We start from the raw sequence: 17,455 nt of genomic DNA, 5'->3' as shown, positions 1-17,455 counted from the left end.
GATTACTACTATGAATTCTCACCCCTCTCGCTTTGAGTTTGGTTCTAACTTTGTTGAAAGAAATAGAAACCACAGCAGGAATATGCATCAAGGTCAGACCAATCAAGGATGGATGGAGCCAAGAGGATCTAATCAACCCTTTAGGCAACAACACCCTCCAAGATATCATGGACAACGACCATTCTACAATGCATGCCCAGCTGAAAGATATGGTGGACAACCTTGTAACTGCCAACAAGCCCCACCCTGTGCTCAGAGACCATCCTCTCGACATAACTTCGAACCACCACACTCACAAGCTTCTTTTTACCATTCACCGCCGTACGATCCTTATCCACCCCAACACCAATCCAAGTACTCCCAAGAACCACCACTCCCCCATACACCATGCCCATATCCATCAAAGCCAGAATCATAGGTTCACCTCGAAGAATCAATAAACAAATTCAATACAACCCTTCATCAACTGGAGCAAGCAATAAATTAACTATCTTCCAGACGTTCAGCTACTCAACAGACCCCCATGGCTTCATGTGGAGAATCTAATGAAGAATGTATTGTGAAGAAGACACAAGAGACTCCAGTGGACAACATAGAGCATAACTTCATCCTGGAACAAGTCGAGGACGCTGTCATTGTAGAAGAAGAAGAGTTGGTTGATGATTTACGAGATACTGAACCTCCTAGGGAATATAGAGTCATGAAAGACCCCGTCAAGGATGTTACAACTGACGCTAAAGAGGATGTTGCACAACCTCCAATGTGGATATCTTATGAAGATTTAGACGGAATTACCCAAGACACATGTTTTCTTGATGATGATAGTCACCAGTAAACTCCTCCTAGTGATAAACTTGCACCCGCAAGTGAATTCTTTGAGACAGAAGAATCTTCCCCAAGTGAATATGAAGATGATGCAGAGGTCGACTTTTCTCAACCTCCTATTTATGACTCAAGTGACGAGGAAGATATGGAAGACTTTGACCAGAACATGGTTGGAATGGAAAAGGTTTGCAAGGAAGTGGAGGAATCCTCTGAAGACCATAAGGGAGTAGATCTTGCAGAACCACTGGAAATACTAATCCCAAGGCCATTACCACCCAATACGGACTTCAAGTGGGTAAAATCCTTGACTCTTATCTTTATTTTTTCCACTTGAATATGGTTTGCTTGAAATAGATGGCCAGCTTAGAGCTCTCTGTGGCTTTAAGAGTAAAAGGGAAATGGCTCGCACTCAGAGCTGGTGTACAAGGTTCAATAAGGCTCTACGCTTCAACTCGAAGTGAAAGGATTGGTATCATGCTCAATTGAATGGATCACAGAGAACGTTTGGTCGCCGTGGTGAGAATCTACTTTTTAAACCGCCCGGATAGAATCATGTAGATCAAGACGGAGGCAGATTTAAAAGCAAAGCTTGGGATCATGGATCCTATCCTGACATTCGTCATCCCGGGAGCCTGAAAATTTGTTTGAAGCTGCTCAGAAGCTTTACATGCCTAGTTTGGGACCCCGGAGGCTATTGGCATTCCAAGCATTGGTGGAGATTTCTGGATGAATTTAAACATAAGCCGCCATAACAGGAAGCTCAACTAATGTCCAACTTAAGGACTGTAACCAAAAGTGCTAGGTGGGAGACAACCCACCATGGTATGATCGTCCCTTTTTCATTTTTTTTATTTAGTCTTATTTGTCTTCAAGTTTTATTTTATTTTATTGAACCTGGAGTTTTACATATCATTCATATTAATCATTGCATTCTGCATACTGCATATTTGCATCCCTGCATAAAAAAAAGGGGCGTGGGACGCGACCGCATCACTCATGCGATCGCGTCAGTTGCAATAAAACACCTCCCACGTCCGCGTCAATCACGCGGTCGCGTGACCTGGAAATCTGTGTAATAGATCCAATGCCCAGAAAGTTGGGCTGGAATCGTGCGGCCATTGTGCGTTTCGCACAAAAGACCCACGCGATCGCGTCCCTGATGCGATCGCGTCACATGCACCTACACTAATCCCACGCGACAGCGTGAGCGATGCGATCGCGTCGCGCGGATTGCACACTACCCCAAAGGAGACAGAGAGTTGCGCTGACACGACACTGGAATCGTGCGTTTAGCACAATTTCAAGCGACGCGATCGCATGCCTCATACGATCGCATTACCCCCTCTTCTATCCGTTCCACGCGATCGTGCAACCCAAGCGATCGCGTCAACCCCATTTCACCCCAGCCACGCGACCGCGTGCTCCACGCAATCGCGTGGATTTGAATTATAACCCCTCTGTCACGCGAACCCTGTCAGTCGCGCCCCCCCTCCCGAAACCCTTCCCCTCTCTCTTCCTCTCCACCACCCAACCACCACCCAGCCACCACCACCGTCCACCACCGCCCCGCCGACCACCCAGAACCCACCGCCATACCGACCCCCTTCCTCCTTCCCCCTCTTTCTTCTTCTCCTCTCTCCTCTTCTCCCTCCATCGCCGCTGCACCTTCTGCGATCGCCGTCCACCGCGCCGCCACCAGCAGCGCCACCTCCAACCACTACCACCCTCAACCCCCCGTCCCAAACCTTTCCCCCCATTCCCCCTAACCTTACCGAAGCCCCTGCCCCTAACCAGCCGCCACCGCCACTGTGTCTCCCTCCTCCGCCGTGACAGCCGCCACCACTGCCACCCCCAGCCGCCTCTCTGCCCCAATCTCCTTCATTAGCCTACCAGGTTCCGCATCACGTCACCCTTCTATCCATTCGTAGTTACTTCATATTTTTCTGTTTTTGTTCATATTTAGGCTAGTTAGATATGCATGTTGTAGTGAATTCTAGGTTGTTAGGTAGCCTAGGATGTGGTTAGTGGATTTAGGTCTAATAATTGCGCTGTTCATGTTTCTTGCTTTATGCTTTTCACAATTCTGCTGTTTTTGTGATATTGCTATTGTTCATATGCTATGATTTCTTGTTTCATGCTGCTTTTTACATTGCCTTTTTTAATGTTCATACCCCTTATATGTGATTGCCACTATGTTTATTTTTTATTCATATGAACTCTTCTGCTACTGTTTATTTTCCGGGATAATCCACTTTTAGCCGGAATGCTACTCAAATTTCTGTAAAATGTTTCCATTCATGTCTTGGTTTTGGCATTTTCAACTGTGCTTTCCTTAGATTTCACCAAACCATTTCATGAATGCTAGGGCACGCATTCTTATTCTCTTTGATCTCCTGGTTCATAAATTGCATTGTTGATGTTTGATTCCAATTTTTGCTATTTCTATCTCTATCTGAATCATCATCAACCTATTTGCCTATTTTTTCCTATTTTTATTATATCCTGGTTTTCTGTTTTTCAGGATGTCAGATTCTCAGAGAAAGGGAAAAGGAAAGGCTACCACTGGCAAACGCAAAAGAGGAGACTCATCTATGTCTATCATAGATCTCATGCATGATGCCTCCTGGCGGGAGAAACACTTTACCGCACAGGAGAAGGCTGACCAGCTACTCCCTGCTACTGATCCCATAAAGTTTGCAAACCGGTACTGTGAGCTGAAGTTTCCTAAGTTTGCTACCTCCAGAAATCTGTACCTGGAGAGGACCTTGAAAATCCCAGAAGAACTACAGCAGTACACCTCCGATCAGATCAAACAGAGAGGCTGGTTCTTCTTAGAGCGAAACTTGACTGAGGTAAATACTTCCTGGGTTAGAGAGTTTTACTGCAATTACTTCAAGATTTCCCTGGATGCCGTACATCTCAGAGGGAAACAGATACTGGTCACTGAAGAGGCCATTAAGGATATTTTGCAGCTTCCGCATAAATCCGATCAGCCTGATGGGTACAAACTGGCTGAGGAGGACATGCATTTCATGAGGTTTGATTGGGATGCAGTCAAGGCAAAGATAGCCCTTGACCCGGCTGTTCCATGGGAAATGGGTCAGGACACCACCATGGCTAAGGGAATCAAGCGGATTTACTTAAATGATGCGGCTCGGCTATGGCATCAGATCTTGAGCAACTATGTTATGCCGAGTACCCATGAGACAGCGATACCGGCCACTATGATCACCCTCTTTTGGTGTGTGATGGAGGGTAAGGACCTGTACCTGCCACGCTTTATCCGGTCTTACATGGCCAGGGTCCACGTCCGAGGCATTATTCCCTTTTCCTATTTGGTTACACAGCTCGGACGTCGAGCTGACGTGCCGTGGGAGGATGCTGATGAGAGGCCACCTGCTGTAGAGCGCAGGAAGATTATTCCTCACAGCAGGAACTTTCTGGCATTGGGCTACAGACTTGATTTCCTTACTCCTTTAGATGAGACAGCCACACCTTCAGCTGCCCCCTCTTCTTCCACTGCTGCACCTACCCCGCCCACTGCTCCTCCAGCTACTCATGAGCCTATTTACCATTTGGTGCATCGACTGTTCGCCCACTTGGACCGTATGGAGCGTCGCAGCAAGCGACGCTATGAGCACCTCAAGTTGATGATCCGGTCCGGCAGTGACATCCCCTCCGAGCCTGACACCCCTTCTAATACATCTGAGGCGGAGGCATTCGATCACGAGGAGCCGGCACCCACACAGGCTGCGCAGGCAGGCTCAGAGCAGACTACACCACAGCATGAGGACCCACCTCAGATTTAGGCTGCAGATTCTGAGATCCCTATACAGTCAGCACCTCCTCTACAGCAGCCGGATCTTCAGACCACCACCACAGAGACTCCAGCTACCCATCCTTCCAGAGCTGACACTCCTTCACACCCAGCCTGAGTGAGCATCAAGGACGATGCTTTATTTTAAGTGTGGGGAGGTTGCCATCTCTGGCATACTATTTTGGTGAACCACTACAAACCCTTCTTTTTTTATTTTGGCTATTCTTTTGTATTTTTCTCTATATTTTTATTTTTATTTTCTGAGTATTTATACATTGCTACTTTCATGTATTTTTACTCTATTTCTACATTTTGCACTTTAGTTCATATTTTAGCCATTTAGTTTAGTTTGCAGTTCTAGATTATTAGCTATAGAGTATGTGGATTAATTAGTATAGTTTACCCTTTTGGCATATAATAGTTTAATTTGATCAAAATAAAAGGAGTAGACTAGAAAATTTAAACAAGATCAAAATAATCCACACACTTTGTATATAAAGTATTACATCATGTAGTTAAGTTAACAACATTTCATCAAGGAGGAACACTAAAACTTTAGCCATCCAATATATTTTACATTGAGAATAATGGGAATTTTTAACTAAACCTCCATGACATATATGAATGATATATGATTTATGAGTTTGAGAACATACAGCCTGTGAGTTTTGAGCTTAATTGTATGGTTATATTTAAGCCATAATATTTTATTCCTGTGTGTTCCATCCTTCTTTTTTATTCTGGTGTTCTTTGCTTTGTTTTAATCTATATATCCGATTATAGAATATAGGTACATACCAAGAGAGTGATTGAGGCCTTGTTTGATTTTAACTCACTTATCCCAAATAAAGCCTACCTTTTACATCACCCTTGTTAGCCCCCTTGAGCTTTAATCCCCCTTGTCTTATAACCACATTACTAGCCTTAAGTAGAACAACAAATTAAAAAGAATCCTAAGTTGAATCCTTGGTTAGCTTAAGATAGAAATTGTGTAATTATTTAAGTGTGGGAAAAACTTTATGGGAACATGGATGATAGAAACAAAGGTAGAAGAGTTGAAAAGAATAAAGATGTTTTGGGAAGCATGCTCATGTAAAATTAAAATAATTAATTACCATGTGCATTTAAAAAAAATGCAAATTAAAGCAAGTGCACATGGAGCAAAAATTAAAACTAATGCATGAGCATGTAATATCAAAAGTGGGAAAAACATGGGAAAACAGGTAAAGAAGCTCTGCTCTAGAAATTATGTATGTTAGGTGAGATCTTAGACTAATTAAGGATTCACTTATTAGCTCACTTAGCCTTATACATATACCCTTACCTTTACCTTGGCCCCATTACAACCTTAATTAAAGACCTCATGATTTTTGGTATGTTTATATTTTATAATTGTTGATTGGTTAGATGAAGAACAAAGTTATAGAAAGTAAGGATAAAAAGAAGAATAGAGTGATTAACCCAATAAACACTGAGTGATTAGAGAGTAAACACAAAATCCAGTGAGGGTTCAATAACTCATCAACATATATCTATGCTTAATTTGTTAATTGTCTTGCAAGTTTATAAAATATTTTTCTTCCCATCTCAAGTGTAAAAGTGCTTTAACATGATTCAAGGTTGGCTATGTACATATGATTCCTTGAGAAGGTGAATTGATTTAACTACATGTAAGCTTTATATATGAGTGAATAAAATTAGGATTGCATGACTCATTTAGTTAGTTGCATTTAGATTAGAATTGCATTGCATGGCATTCAACCACTTCAACCTTACTTTTTACTTTGGACATAGCATGAGGACATGCTATTACTTAAGTGTGGGGAGGTTGATAAACCCATATTTTGTGATATATTTTGTGCTTAGTTTAAGTGATTTATTCAATCCTTCACCCACTTATTCATATTAATTACATGGTTTTACTTTTCCTTTCTTATTATGTGATGTATGTGAAAAACATGTTTCCTATGCTTTAAGATTAATTATTTTAATTACCTTTATTTCCATTCGATGCCGTGATTAGTGTGTTGAGTAGTTTCAGATCTTCTAAGGCAGGAATGACTTAAAGGATGGAAAAGAAAACATACAAAAATGGAAGGAAAGCGTAAAACGGAGTTTTGGAGAAACTGGCATCCACGTGATCGCATGGATGACGCGACCGCGTGCCAAGAGCGAAGAAGCAGCAATGCGGCCGCATGACTGACGCGACTGCGCGCCTAAAGAAGAACACCTATGACGCGACCGCGCGACAAAGAAAACTCCAATCGACGCGACCGCGTGACCCACGCGGACGCGTGACAGAGGCCACGCACCAGAAATTGCAGAAAATGATCCCAGCATTTTCTAGAACCCTTTTTGGCCCAAATCCAAGTTCAGAAGGCATAGACCAGAAGTTATAAATTGGGGGAATGCATCCATTCATAATCATGCTTTTCATAATTCACTTTTCATGTTTTAGATGTAGTTTTTAGAGAGAGAGGTTCTCTCCTCTCTCTTAGGATTTAGGTAGGATTTTTAGAAATTAAGATTTAGGACTTCTCTTAGTTTTAGGAGTGACTCTCGATCCCAGGTTCAATGTTCTTTTACTTTATATTTATCTTTTACTCTCAGATACTTTAATGCTTGCTTGTATTAGTTATGTTGCCTATTTGGCTTATGCCACATTCATGATGATTTTCTTATTTAATGTTATTTGAGGTATTTCAGTTTAATATTGCCTTCTTTTATTTATGCCCTTGATTATTCCCAATCTAAAGACATTTTCATTCCAGTAGAATTAATTTACTTTTCCCTTTTTGGTCTTGGTTTAGAAATCAGTAACTCAGGAGTTATCTTAGCTTAACATAATTGATAACTGTTATCTTTGCTAATTGAACTGAACTTCAATAATCCCAACCTTTTCTTAGGAAATAAATAGGATTCGAAGGTCAAACTAATTAGTCCCTTGACTTTCCTTTGCTTTAGCAAAGGTTAACTAAGTGGAATTAAGATTCAACTTTCATTATTATTGATAAGAATAACTAAGTCTGGACTTCCAATTTCTCATACCTTGCCAAAAGGTTTGCTTTACAGTATTTATTTATTTTAATTGCCATTTAAATTATCTGCTATATTCATTCCTCACTCTCAACCCCAAAATACACTTTTTCATAACCAATAATAAGAACATACCTCCCTGCAATTCCTTGAGAAGACGACCCGAGTTTTAAATACTCGGTTATCAATTTATTTAGGGGTTTGTTACTTGTGACAACCAAAACGTTTGTACGAAGGGATTTTTGTTGGTTCAAAATCTATACTTACAACGCAACTTTATAAAATTCTTTACTAGCAAAAATCCTAACGTCAGCCTTCCAAGTGTTTGATAAAATGCTTGGTAAGATGTTAGAGTAGACTTTTTCTCCTCTTGACTTGGGTTGAATAATTGAAGACTCTTGAGTTATCAAACTCTGTTGTTGATTGATAATTGGAAGTTGCTAATTGACTTGAATGCCACTAAAGCTAGCCTTTCCTTAGTATTTGACTAGGACTTGTGGACTCAACTTGATTATATCCACTTGACTTTCCTTCGTAGTTAGAGGTTAACTAAGTGGGAACAATGGACAATTCTTGTCACAATTGATGATGATAATGAGGATAGGACTTCTAGTTCTCATTCCTTGCCAAGAGCTTTCTTAGCTTTTGCTATTTACATTTCTTTGTCTCTTATTAAAAATCCCAAAATATACAATCCATAGCCAATAACAAGAACACTTCCCTGCAATTTCTTGAGAGACGACCTGAGATTTAAATACTTCGGTTATTTTTATTTGGGGTTTGTACTTGTGACAAACTAAGTTTTTGATTGAGGATTGTTTGTTGGTTTAGAACTATACTTGCAACGAGAATTCATTGAAAAATTCTTTACCGACAATTTTTCTCCATGAATCACCAATTAATCAACAGGCACCAAACCAACCATGTTCATCAACAGGATACTAAGTATTAAATATACCCATGCAATCCAACTTATCCTATGGTCATTGATGAGCTGATAATTTATACGCTTTTTGGCATTGTTTTTAGGTAGTTTTTAGTAAGTTCAAGCTACTTTTAGGGATGTTTTCACTAGTTTTTATGATAAATTCACATTTCTGGACTTTACTATGAGTTTGTGTGTTTTTCTGTGATTTCAGGTAAATTCTGACTGAAATTGAGGGATTTGAGCAAAACTCAAAAAAAGGCTGACAAAAGGACTGCTGATGCTGTTGGAATCTGACCTGCCTGCACTCGAAATGGATTTTCTGGAGCTACAGAACTCCAATTGGCGCGCTCTTAACGGCGTTGGAAAGTAGACATCCAGAGCTTTCCAGAAATATATAATAGTCCATACTTTATTCGGAAATTGACGACGTAACTTGGCGTTGAACACCAAGTACATGCTGCTGTCTGGAGTTAAACGCCAGAAAAACGTCATGATCCGGAGTTGAACGCCCAAAACACGTCATAACTCGGAGTTCAACTCCAAGAGAAGCCTCAGCTCGTGGATTGATCAAGCTCAGCCCAAGCATACACCAAGTGGGCCCCGGAAGTGGATTTATGCATCAATTACTTACTCATGTAAACCCTAGGAGCTAGTTCATTATAAATAGAACATTTAACTATTGTATTAGATGTCTTTTGACCACGTTTCATCTTTGGTCTCAGTTTTGTTTTATTCTTCATCCTAAGAGGCTATTGATCACGTTTTAGGGGGCTGGCCATTCGGCCATGCCTGAACCTTTCACTTATGTATTTTCAACGGTGGAGTTTCTGCACACCATAGATTAAGGGTGTGGAGCTCTGCTGTACCTCAAGTATTAATGCAGTTCTATTTTCTTTCATTCAATTCTCTCTTATTCTTATTCCAAGATATTCATTCGCACCCAAGAACATGATGAATGTGATGATTAGATAACCCTCATTATCATTCTCACTTATGAACGCACGTGATTGACAACCACTTCCGTTCTACATGCAACAGAGCTTGAATGTGTATCTCTTAGATTCTCCAACAGAATCTTCGTGGTATAAGTTAGATAGATGGCGGCATTCATGAGGATCCGGAAAGTCTAAACCTTGTCTATGGTATTCCGAGTAGGATTCTGGGATTGAATGACTGTGACGAGCTTCAAACTCCTGAAGGATGGGCGTGATGACAAGCGCAAAAGAATCAATGGATTCTATTCCAACCTGATTGAGAACCGACAGATGATTAGCCATGCGAGTGACAGCCGCAGAGGACCATTTTCACTGAGAGGATGGGATGTAGCCACTGACAACGGTGATGCCCTACATACAGCTTGCCATGGAAAGGAGTAAGAAGGATTGAGTTGAAGCAGTAGGAGAGCAGGCGTCCTTGGGCCATACAGTATCTCCATGCGCTTATCTGAAATTCTCACCAATGAATCTGCATAAGTATTCTATCCCTTTTATATCTTCTATTTTCTTATTTCTATTTTCGAACCCATAAACCCATTTAATCTGCCTGACTGAGATTTACAAGGTGACCATAGCTTGCTTCATACCAACAATCTCTGTGGGATCGACCCTTACTCACGTAAGGTTTATTACTTGGACGACCCAGTACACTTGCTGGTTAGTTGAACGGAGTTGTGAATTCAACCAGTGCCATAATAATGATTTCACTCAAAATAGTTAGAACATTGATCACAATTTCGTCCACCAAGTTTTTGGCGCTGTTGCCGGGGATTGTTCGAGTATGGACAACTGACGGTTCATCTTGTTGCTCAGATCAGGTAATTTTCTTTTCAAAAATCTTTTTCAAAAATTTTTCTTTTCTTTTTCATTTTTCCTAACTTTATTTTCGAAAAAATTAATAAAAATTCAAAAAAAAAAATTTCATAAAATCATAAAAAAACCAAAAATATTTCGTGTTTCTTGTTTGAGTCTTGAGTCAATTTTTAAGTTTGGTGTCAATTGCATGCTTTGAAAATTTTTTCTTGCATTTTTCGAAAATCCCATGCATTCATAGTGTTCTTCATGATCTTCAAGTTGTTCTTGATAAGTCCTCTTGTTTGATTTTGATGATTTCTTGTTTTGTGTCTTATGTTGTTTTTCATGTGCATCTTGGCATTCATATTTTCCATGCATTAAAGATTTCTAAGTTTGGTGTCTTGCATGTTTTCTTTGCATAAAAAATTTTTTCAAAAATATGTTCTTGATGTTCATCATGATCTTCAAAGTGTTCTTGGTGTTCATCTTGACATTCATAGCATTCTTGCATGCATTCATTGTTTTGATCTAAAAATTTCATGCATTGAGTATTTTTGTTGTTTTTCTCTCTCATAATTAAAAATTCAAAAATAAAAAAATATCTTTTCCTTATTTCCCTCCAAATTTTCGAAATTTTGGGTTGACTTGGTCAAAAATTTTCAAAATTAGTTGTTTCTTACAAGTCAAGTCAAAATTTCAATTTTAAAAATCTTATCTTTTCAAAATCTTTTTCAAAAATCATATCTTTTTCATTTTTTTTCTATTTTTCGAAAATTTCAAAATTACTTTTCAAATTATTTTCAAAATCTTTTTCTTATCTTTATATCAAATTTTTGAAAATATGCCAATAATTAATGTGATTGATTCAAAAATTTGAAGTTTGTTACTTTCTTGTTAAGAAAGGTTCAATCTTTAAATTCTAGAATCTTATCTTGTAGTTTCTTGTTAGTTAAGTCATTTTAAAAATTAAACCTTTTTCAAAATATCTTTTTATTAAAACTTTTATCTTATCTTTTTATCTTATCCCTTTTAAAATTTTATCTTTTTCAAAATTTGATTTCAAAATATCTTATCTAACTTCTTATCTTCTTATCTTTTTAAAAAAATTTGATTTCAAATCTTTTTCAATCAACTAACTAACTTTTTGTTTGTTTCTTATCTTTTTCAAAACCACCTAACTACTTTTCCCTCTTCAATTTTCGAAAATATCTCTCTCTTTTTCAAAAATTCTTTTTAATTAATTAATTGTTTCATGTTTTAATTTTAATTACATTCTATCTCTAATTTTCGAAAATTACTAACCTCTTTTTCAAAATTATTTTCGAAATTTCCCTTCTCTTTTCTTCTTCTATTTAATTATTTAATTACTAACACTTCTCTTCACCTCTCTTCATCCAAAAATCCCCCTCTTTATTCTTCTACCCTCTTCTTTTTCTACTAACATAGAGGAATCTCTATACTGTGACATAGAGGATTCCCCTTTTCTTTCTTGTTTCCTTCTCTTTCATATGAGAAGGAACAGGGATAAAGACACTCTTGTTGAAATTGATCCAGAACCTGAAAGGACTCTGAAGAGAAAATTAAGAGAAGCTAAATTACAACAATCCAGAAGCAACCTTTTAGAAATTTTCGAACAAGAGAAGGAGATGGCAGCCGAAAATAATAATAATGCAAGGAGAATGCTTGGTGACTTCACAAAGCCAACGTCCAAGTTTGATGGAAGAAGCATCTCCATTCCTGCCATTGGAGCCAATAACTTTGAGCTGAAACCTCAGCTAGTTGCATTAATGTAACAAAACTGCAAGTTTTATGGACTTCCCTCTGAAGATCCCTATCAGTTCTTAACTGAGTTCTTGCAGATCTGTGAGACTGTAAAGACGAATGGAGTTGATCCTGAAGTCTACAGACTCATGCTTTTCCCTTTTGCTGTAAGAGACAGAGCTAGAGTATGGTTGGATTCATAACCCAAGGATAGCCTGGACTCATGGGATAAGCTGGTCACTGCCTTCTTGGACAAATTCTTTCCTCCTCAAAAGCTGAGCAAGCTGAGAGTGGATGTTCAAACCTTCAAACAAAAAGATGGTGAATCCCTCTATGAAGCTTGGGAAAGATACAAGCAGCTGACCAAAAGATGTCCATCTGACATGTTTTCAGAATGGACCATTTTAGATATATTCTATTATGGTCTCTCTGAATTTTCGAAAATGTCATTGGACCATTCTGCAGGTGGATCTATTCACCTGAAGAAAACGCCTGAAGAGGCTCAAGAACTCATTGACATGGTTGCAAATAACCAGTTCATGTACACTTCTGAGAGGAATTCTGTGAACAATGGGATACCTCAAAAGAAAGGAGTTCTTGAAATTGATACTCTGAATGCCATATTGGCTCAGAACAAAGTGTTGACTCAACAGGTCAACATGATCTCTCAAAATCTGAATGGATTGCAACATGCATCCAACAGTACTAGAGAGGCAGCTTCTGAAGAAGCTTATGATCCTGAGAACCCTGCCATGGCAGAGGTTAATTACATGGGTGAACCTTATGGAAACACCTATAACTCATCATGGAGAAATCATCCAAATTTCTCATGGAAGCATCAACAAAAGCCTCAACAAGGCTTTAACAATGGTGGACGTAATAGGCTGAACAATAGTAAGCCATATCCATCATCTTCTCAGCAACAGACAGAGAATTCTGAACAAAACACTTCTAATTTAGCCAATGTAGTCTCTGATCTGTCAAAGGCCACTTTCAGTTTCATGAATGAAATAAGATCCTCCATTAGAAATTTGGAGGCACAAGTGGGCCAGCTGAGTAAGAAAGTCATTGAAACTCCTCCCAGTACTCTCCCAAGCAATACAGAAGAGAATCCAAAAGGAGAGTGCAAAGCCATTGACATAGTCAATATGGCCGAATGCACAAGGGAGGAGGAGGACGAAAATCCTAGTGAGGAAGACCTCCTGGGATGTCCCTCAAGCAAGAAGGAGTTTCCTATTAAGGATCCAAAGGAATCTGAGGCTCATATAGAGACCATAGAGATTCCATTAAACCTCCTTCTGCCATTCATGAGCTCTGAAGACTATTCTTCCTCTGAAGAGGATGAAGATGTAACTGGAGAGCAAGTTGCTCAATACTTAGGAGCTATCATGAAGCTGAATGCCAAATTATTTGGTAATGAGACTTGGGAAAGTGAACCTCCCTTGCTCATTAATGAACTGGATACTTGGATTCAGAAAATTCTACCTCAAAAGAAACAAGATCCTGGCAAGTTCTTAATACCTTGTACCATAGGCACCATGATCTTTGAAAAAGCTCTGTGTGATCTGGGGTCAGGGATAAATCTAATGCCACTCTCTGTAATGGAGAAGCTGGGGATCATTGAGGTACAACCTGCCTTGTTCTCATTACAACTGGCGGACAAGTCATTGAGACAAGCGTATGGAATAGTAGAGGATGTGTTAGTAAAGGTTGAAGGCCTTTACATCCCTGCTGATTTCATAATCTTAGACACTAGGAAGGAAGAGGATGATTGCATCATCCTTGGAAGACCTTTCCTAGCCACAGCAGGAGCTGTGATAGATGTCAATAGAGGTGAGTTAGTCCTTCAATTGAATGGGGACTACCTTGTGTTTAAGGCACATGGCCATCCCTCTGTGACAAAAGAGAGTAATCATGAAGAGCTTCTCTCAGTTCAGAGTCAAGAAGAGCCCACACAGTCAAACTCTAAGTTTGGTGTTGTGAGGCCACAACCAAACTCTAAGTTTGGTGTTAAGATCCCATATCCAAACTCTAAGTTTGGTATGGACAACTATACAACATTGACCTGATCACCTTGTGGCTCCATGAGAGCCACTGTCAAGCTATTGACATTAAAGAAGCGCTTGTTGGGAGGCAACCCAATTTTATTTATCTAATTTTATTTTATTCTATTTTATTGTTATTTTGTGTTTTATTAGGTACATGATCATGAGGAGTCACGAAAAAAATCAAAAAAATTAAAAACAGAGTCAAAAACAGAAGAAAAAAATTTTTCACCCTGGAGGACGCACAGGCTGGCGTTCAACGCCAGTAAGGTGCATCTAGCTGGCGTTCAACGCCAGAACAGAGCACCATTCTGGTGCTGAACGCCAGAAACAAGCAACATCCTGGCGTTGAACGCCAGAAATGTGCCTAGAGGAGAAAAGCTGGCGCTGAACGCCAGTAACAAGCATGAAACTGGCGTTCAACGCCAGAAACATGCATTACATGGGCGTTGAACGCCCAGAACATGCACCAATGGGCGTTTGAACGCCAGAATGATGCATGAAGGCATTTTACATGCCTATATGGTGAAGGAATGGTATTTCTTTACACCTCAGGATCCTGTGGACCCCACAGGATCACCTCAGGATCTGTGGACCCCACAGGATCCCCACCTACCATATTCCCACCTTACCTTTTAATCCTAATCACACTCTCCTAATCCTAAATCTCATTCTTCCTACTCCCCATGTCACACTTCCCAACACCCATCACCAATCACCTCAATTCCTCTTCCCAATTCCCCCATTCACAATTCACATCACCCCACCCTTCCCCATAAACCCCACCTACCTTCATAAAATTCAAATTCAATTTCCCACCCATTTCCACCCAAATTGGCCGAACACCCACCCTCCCCTCTCCCTATAAATACCCTTCCCTTCTACTTCATTTTCACACAACACAACCCCTTCTTCTCCCACATAGCCGAACCTACCTCTCTCCCTCTCTACCATATTTTCTTCTTCTTCTTCTACTCTTCTTTTCTTTTTTTGCTCGAGGACGAGCAAAATTTTAAGATTGGTGTGGTAAAAAGCATAAGCTTTTTGTTTTTCCATTACCAATGGCACCTAAGGCCGGAGTATCCTCTAGAAAAGGAAAAGGGAAGACAAAAGCTTCCACCTCCGAGTCATGGGAGATGGAAAGATTCATCTCCAAGAGCCATCAAGACCACTTCTATGATGTTGTGGCAAAGAAGAAGGTGATCCCTGAGGTCCCTTTCAAGCTCAAGAAGAATGAGTATCCGGAGATCCGACATGAAGTTCAAAGAAGAGGTTGGAAAGTCTTAACCAACCCCATGCAACAAGTCGGAAGCTTAATGGTTCAAGAGTTCTATGCCAATGCATGGATCACTAGGAACCATAACCAAGGTATGAACCCAAGTCCAAAGAATTATCTCACAATGGTTAGGGGGAAATACTTGGATTTCAGTCCGGAAAATGTAAGGTTGGCATTCCACTTGCCTATGATGCAAGGTGATGAACACCCCTACACTAGAAGGGTCAACTTCGATCAAAGGTTGGACCAAGTCCTTATGGACATTTGTGTGGAAGGAGCTCAGTGGAAGAGAGACTCCAGAGGCAAGCCAGTCCAACTAAAAAGATTGGACCTCAAGCCTATAGCTAGAGGATGGTTGGAGTTCATTCAACGCTCCATCATTCCTACTAGCAACCGATCTGAAGTTACTGTGGATTGGGCCATCATGATTCATAGCATCATGATTGGAGAGGAAGTAGAAGTTCATGAGGTCATCTCCAATGAAATCTACAAAATAGCCGACAAGCCCTCACCTATGGCACGGCTAGCTTTTCCTCACCTTATTTGCCATCTATGTTACTCGGCTGGAGTTATCATAGAAGGAGATGTCTCCATTGAAGAAGACAAGCCCATCACCAAGAAGAGGATGGAGCAAGCAAGAGAAGCTCCTCACGGTTTTCAAGAAGTGCATGAGGAAGTTCATCATCAAGAAATCCCTGAGATGCCTCAAGGGATGCACTTTCCTCCAAACAACTATTGGGAGCAACTCAACACTTCCTTAGAAGGTTTGAGCCACAATGTGGAACAATTAAGGGTGGAACATCATGAGCACTCCATCATTCTCCAAGAAATAAGAGAAGATCAAAGAGCAATGAGGGAGGAGCAACAAAGGCAAGGAAGGGACATAGAAGAGCTAAAGAACATCATTGGTCCTTCAAGAAGAAGACGCCACTAGAGGTGGATTCATTCCTTGTTCTTTATTTCTTTCTGTTTTTCGGTTTTTATATTGTGTTTATCTATGTTTTGTGTCTTTATTTCATGATCATTAGTATGTAACCATGCCTTAAAGCTATGAATAAAATCCATTACTCCTTCACCTCTCTTAAAAGAAAAATGTTTTAATTCAAAAGAACAAGAAGTACATAAATTTCGAAAATAGCTCTTGAATTTAGTTTAATTATATTGATGTGGTGACAATACTTTCTGTTTTCTGAATGAATGCTTGAACAGTGCATATGTCTTTTAATCTTGTTGTTTATGAATGTTAAAAATTGTTGGCTCTTGAAAGAATGATGAACAAGGAGAAATGTTATTGAGGATCTGAAAAATCATGAAATTGATTCTTGAAGCAAGAAAAAGCAGTGAAAAAGAAGAAGCATTCAAAAAAAAAAGAGTATATAGAAAAAGAAGGAGCAGTAGAAAAAGCCAATAGCCCTTAAAACCAAAAGGCAAGGGTAAAAAGGATCCAAGGCTTTGAGCATCAATGGATAGGAGGGCCCAAGGAAATAAAATCCAGGCCTAAGCGGCTAAATCAAGCTGTCCCTAACCATGTGCTTGTGTCATGAAGGTCCAAGCAAAAAGCTTGAGACTAAGTGGTTAAAGTCGTGATCCAAGGCAAAAGAGTGTGCTTAAGAGCTCTGGACACCACTAACTGGGGACTTTAGCAAAGCTAAGTCACAATCTGAAAAGGTTCACCCAGTTATGTGTCTGTGGCATTTATGTATCCGGTGGTAATACTGGAAAACAAAATGCTTAGGGCCACGGCCAAGACTCATAAGTAGCTGTGTTCAAGAATCAACATGCTTAACTAGGAAAGTCAATAACACTATCCGAAATTCTAAGTTCCTAGAGAAGCCAATCATTCTGAACTTCAAAGGAAAAAGTGAGATGCCAAAACTATTCAGAGGCAAAAAGCTACAAGTCCCACTCATTTAATTATAATTAATATTCATTGATATTTTTGAATTTACAGTATATTCTCTTCTTTTTATCCTATTT

The 17,455-nt window shown here is 39.7% G+C and overlaps 1 protein-coding gene across 1 annotated transcript; it reads right to left on the bottom strand.

Moving 5' to 3' along the window:
* Window positions 1–2,285: 2,285 nt before the first annotated feature.
* LOC130957229 (uncharacterized) lies at window positions 2,286–3,236 on the bottom strand. The gene is made up of 2 exons (XM_057884099.1): window positions 3,174–3,236; window positions 2,286–2,711 (listed from the first exon to the last, which is right to left on the bottom strand). Exons 1-2 carry the CDS (start codon window positions 3,234–3,236, stop codon window positions 2,286–2,288), a joined length of 489 nt encoding a protein of 162 aa, XP_057740082.1.
* Window positions 3,237–17,455: the final 14,219 nt, after the last annotated feature.

The sequence above is a fragment of the Arachis stenosperma genome, chromosome 10 (assembly GCF_014773155.1).
Source record: "Arachis stenosperma cultivar V10309 chromosome 10, arast.V10309.gnm1.PFL2, whole genome shotgun sequence".
Classification (NCBI taxonomy): Eukaryota; Viridiplantae; Streptophyta; class Magnoliopsida; order Fabales; family Fabaceae; genus Arachis; species Arachis stenosperma.
The sequence above is the reverse complement of the archived record's forward strand: the minus strand, read 5'-3'. Positions and strand labels throughout refer to the sequence as shown.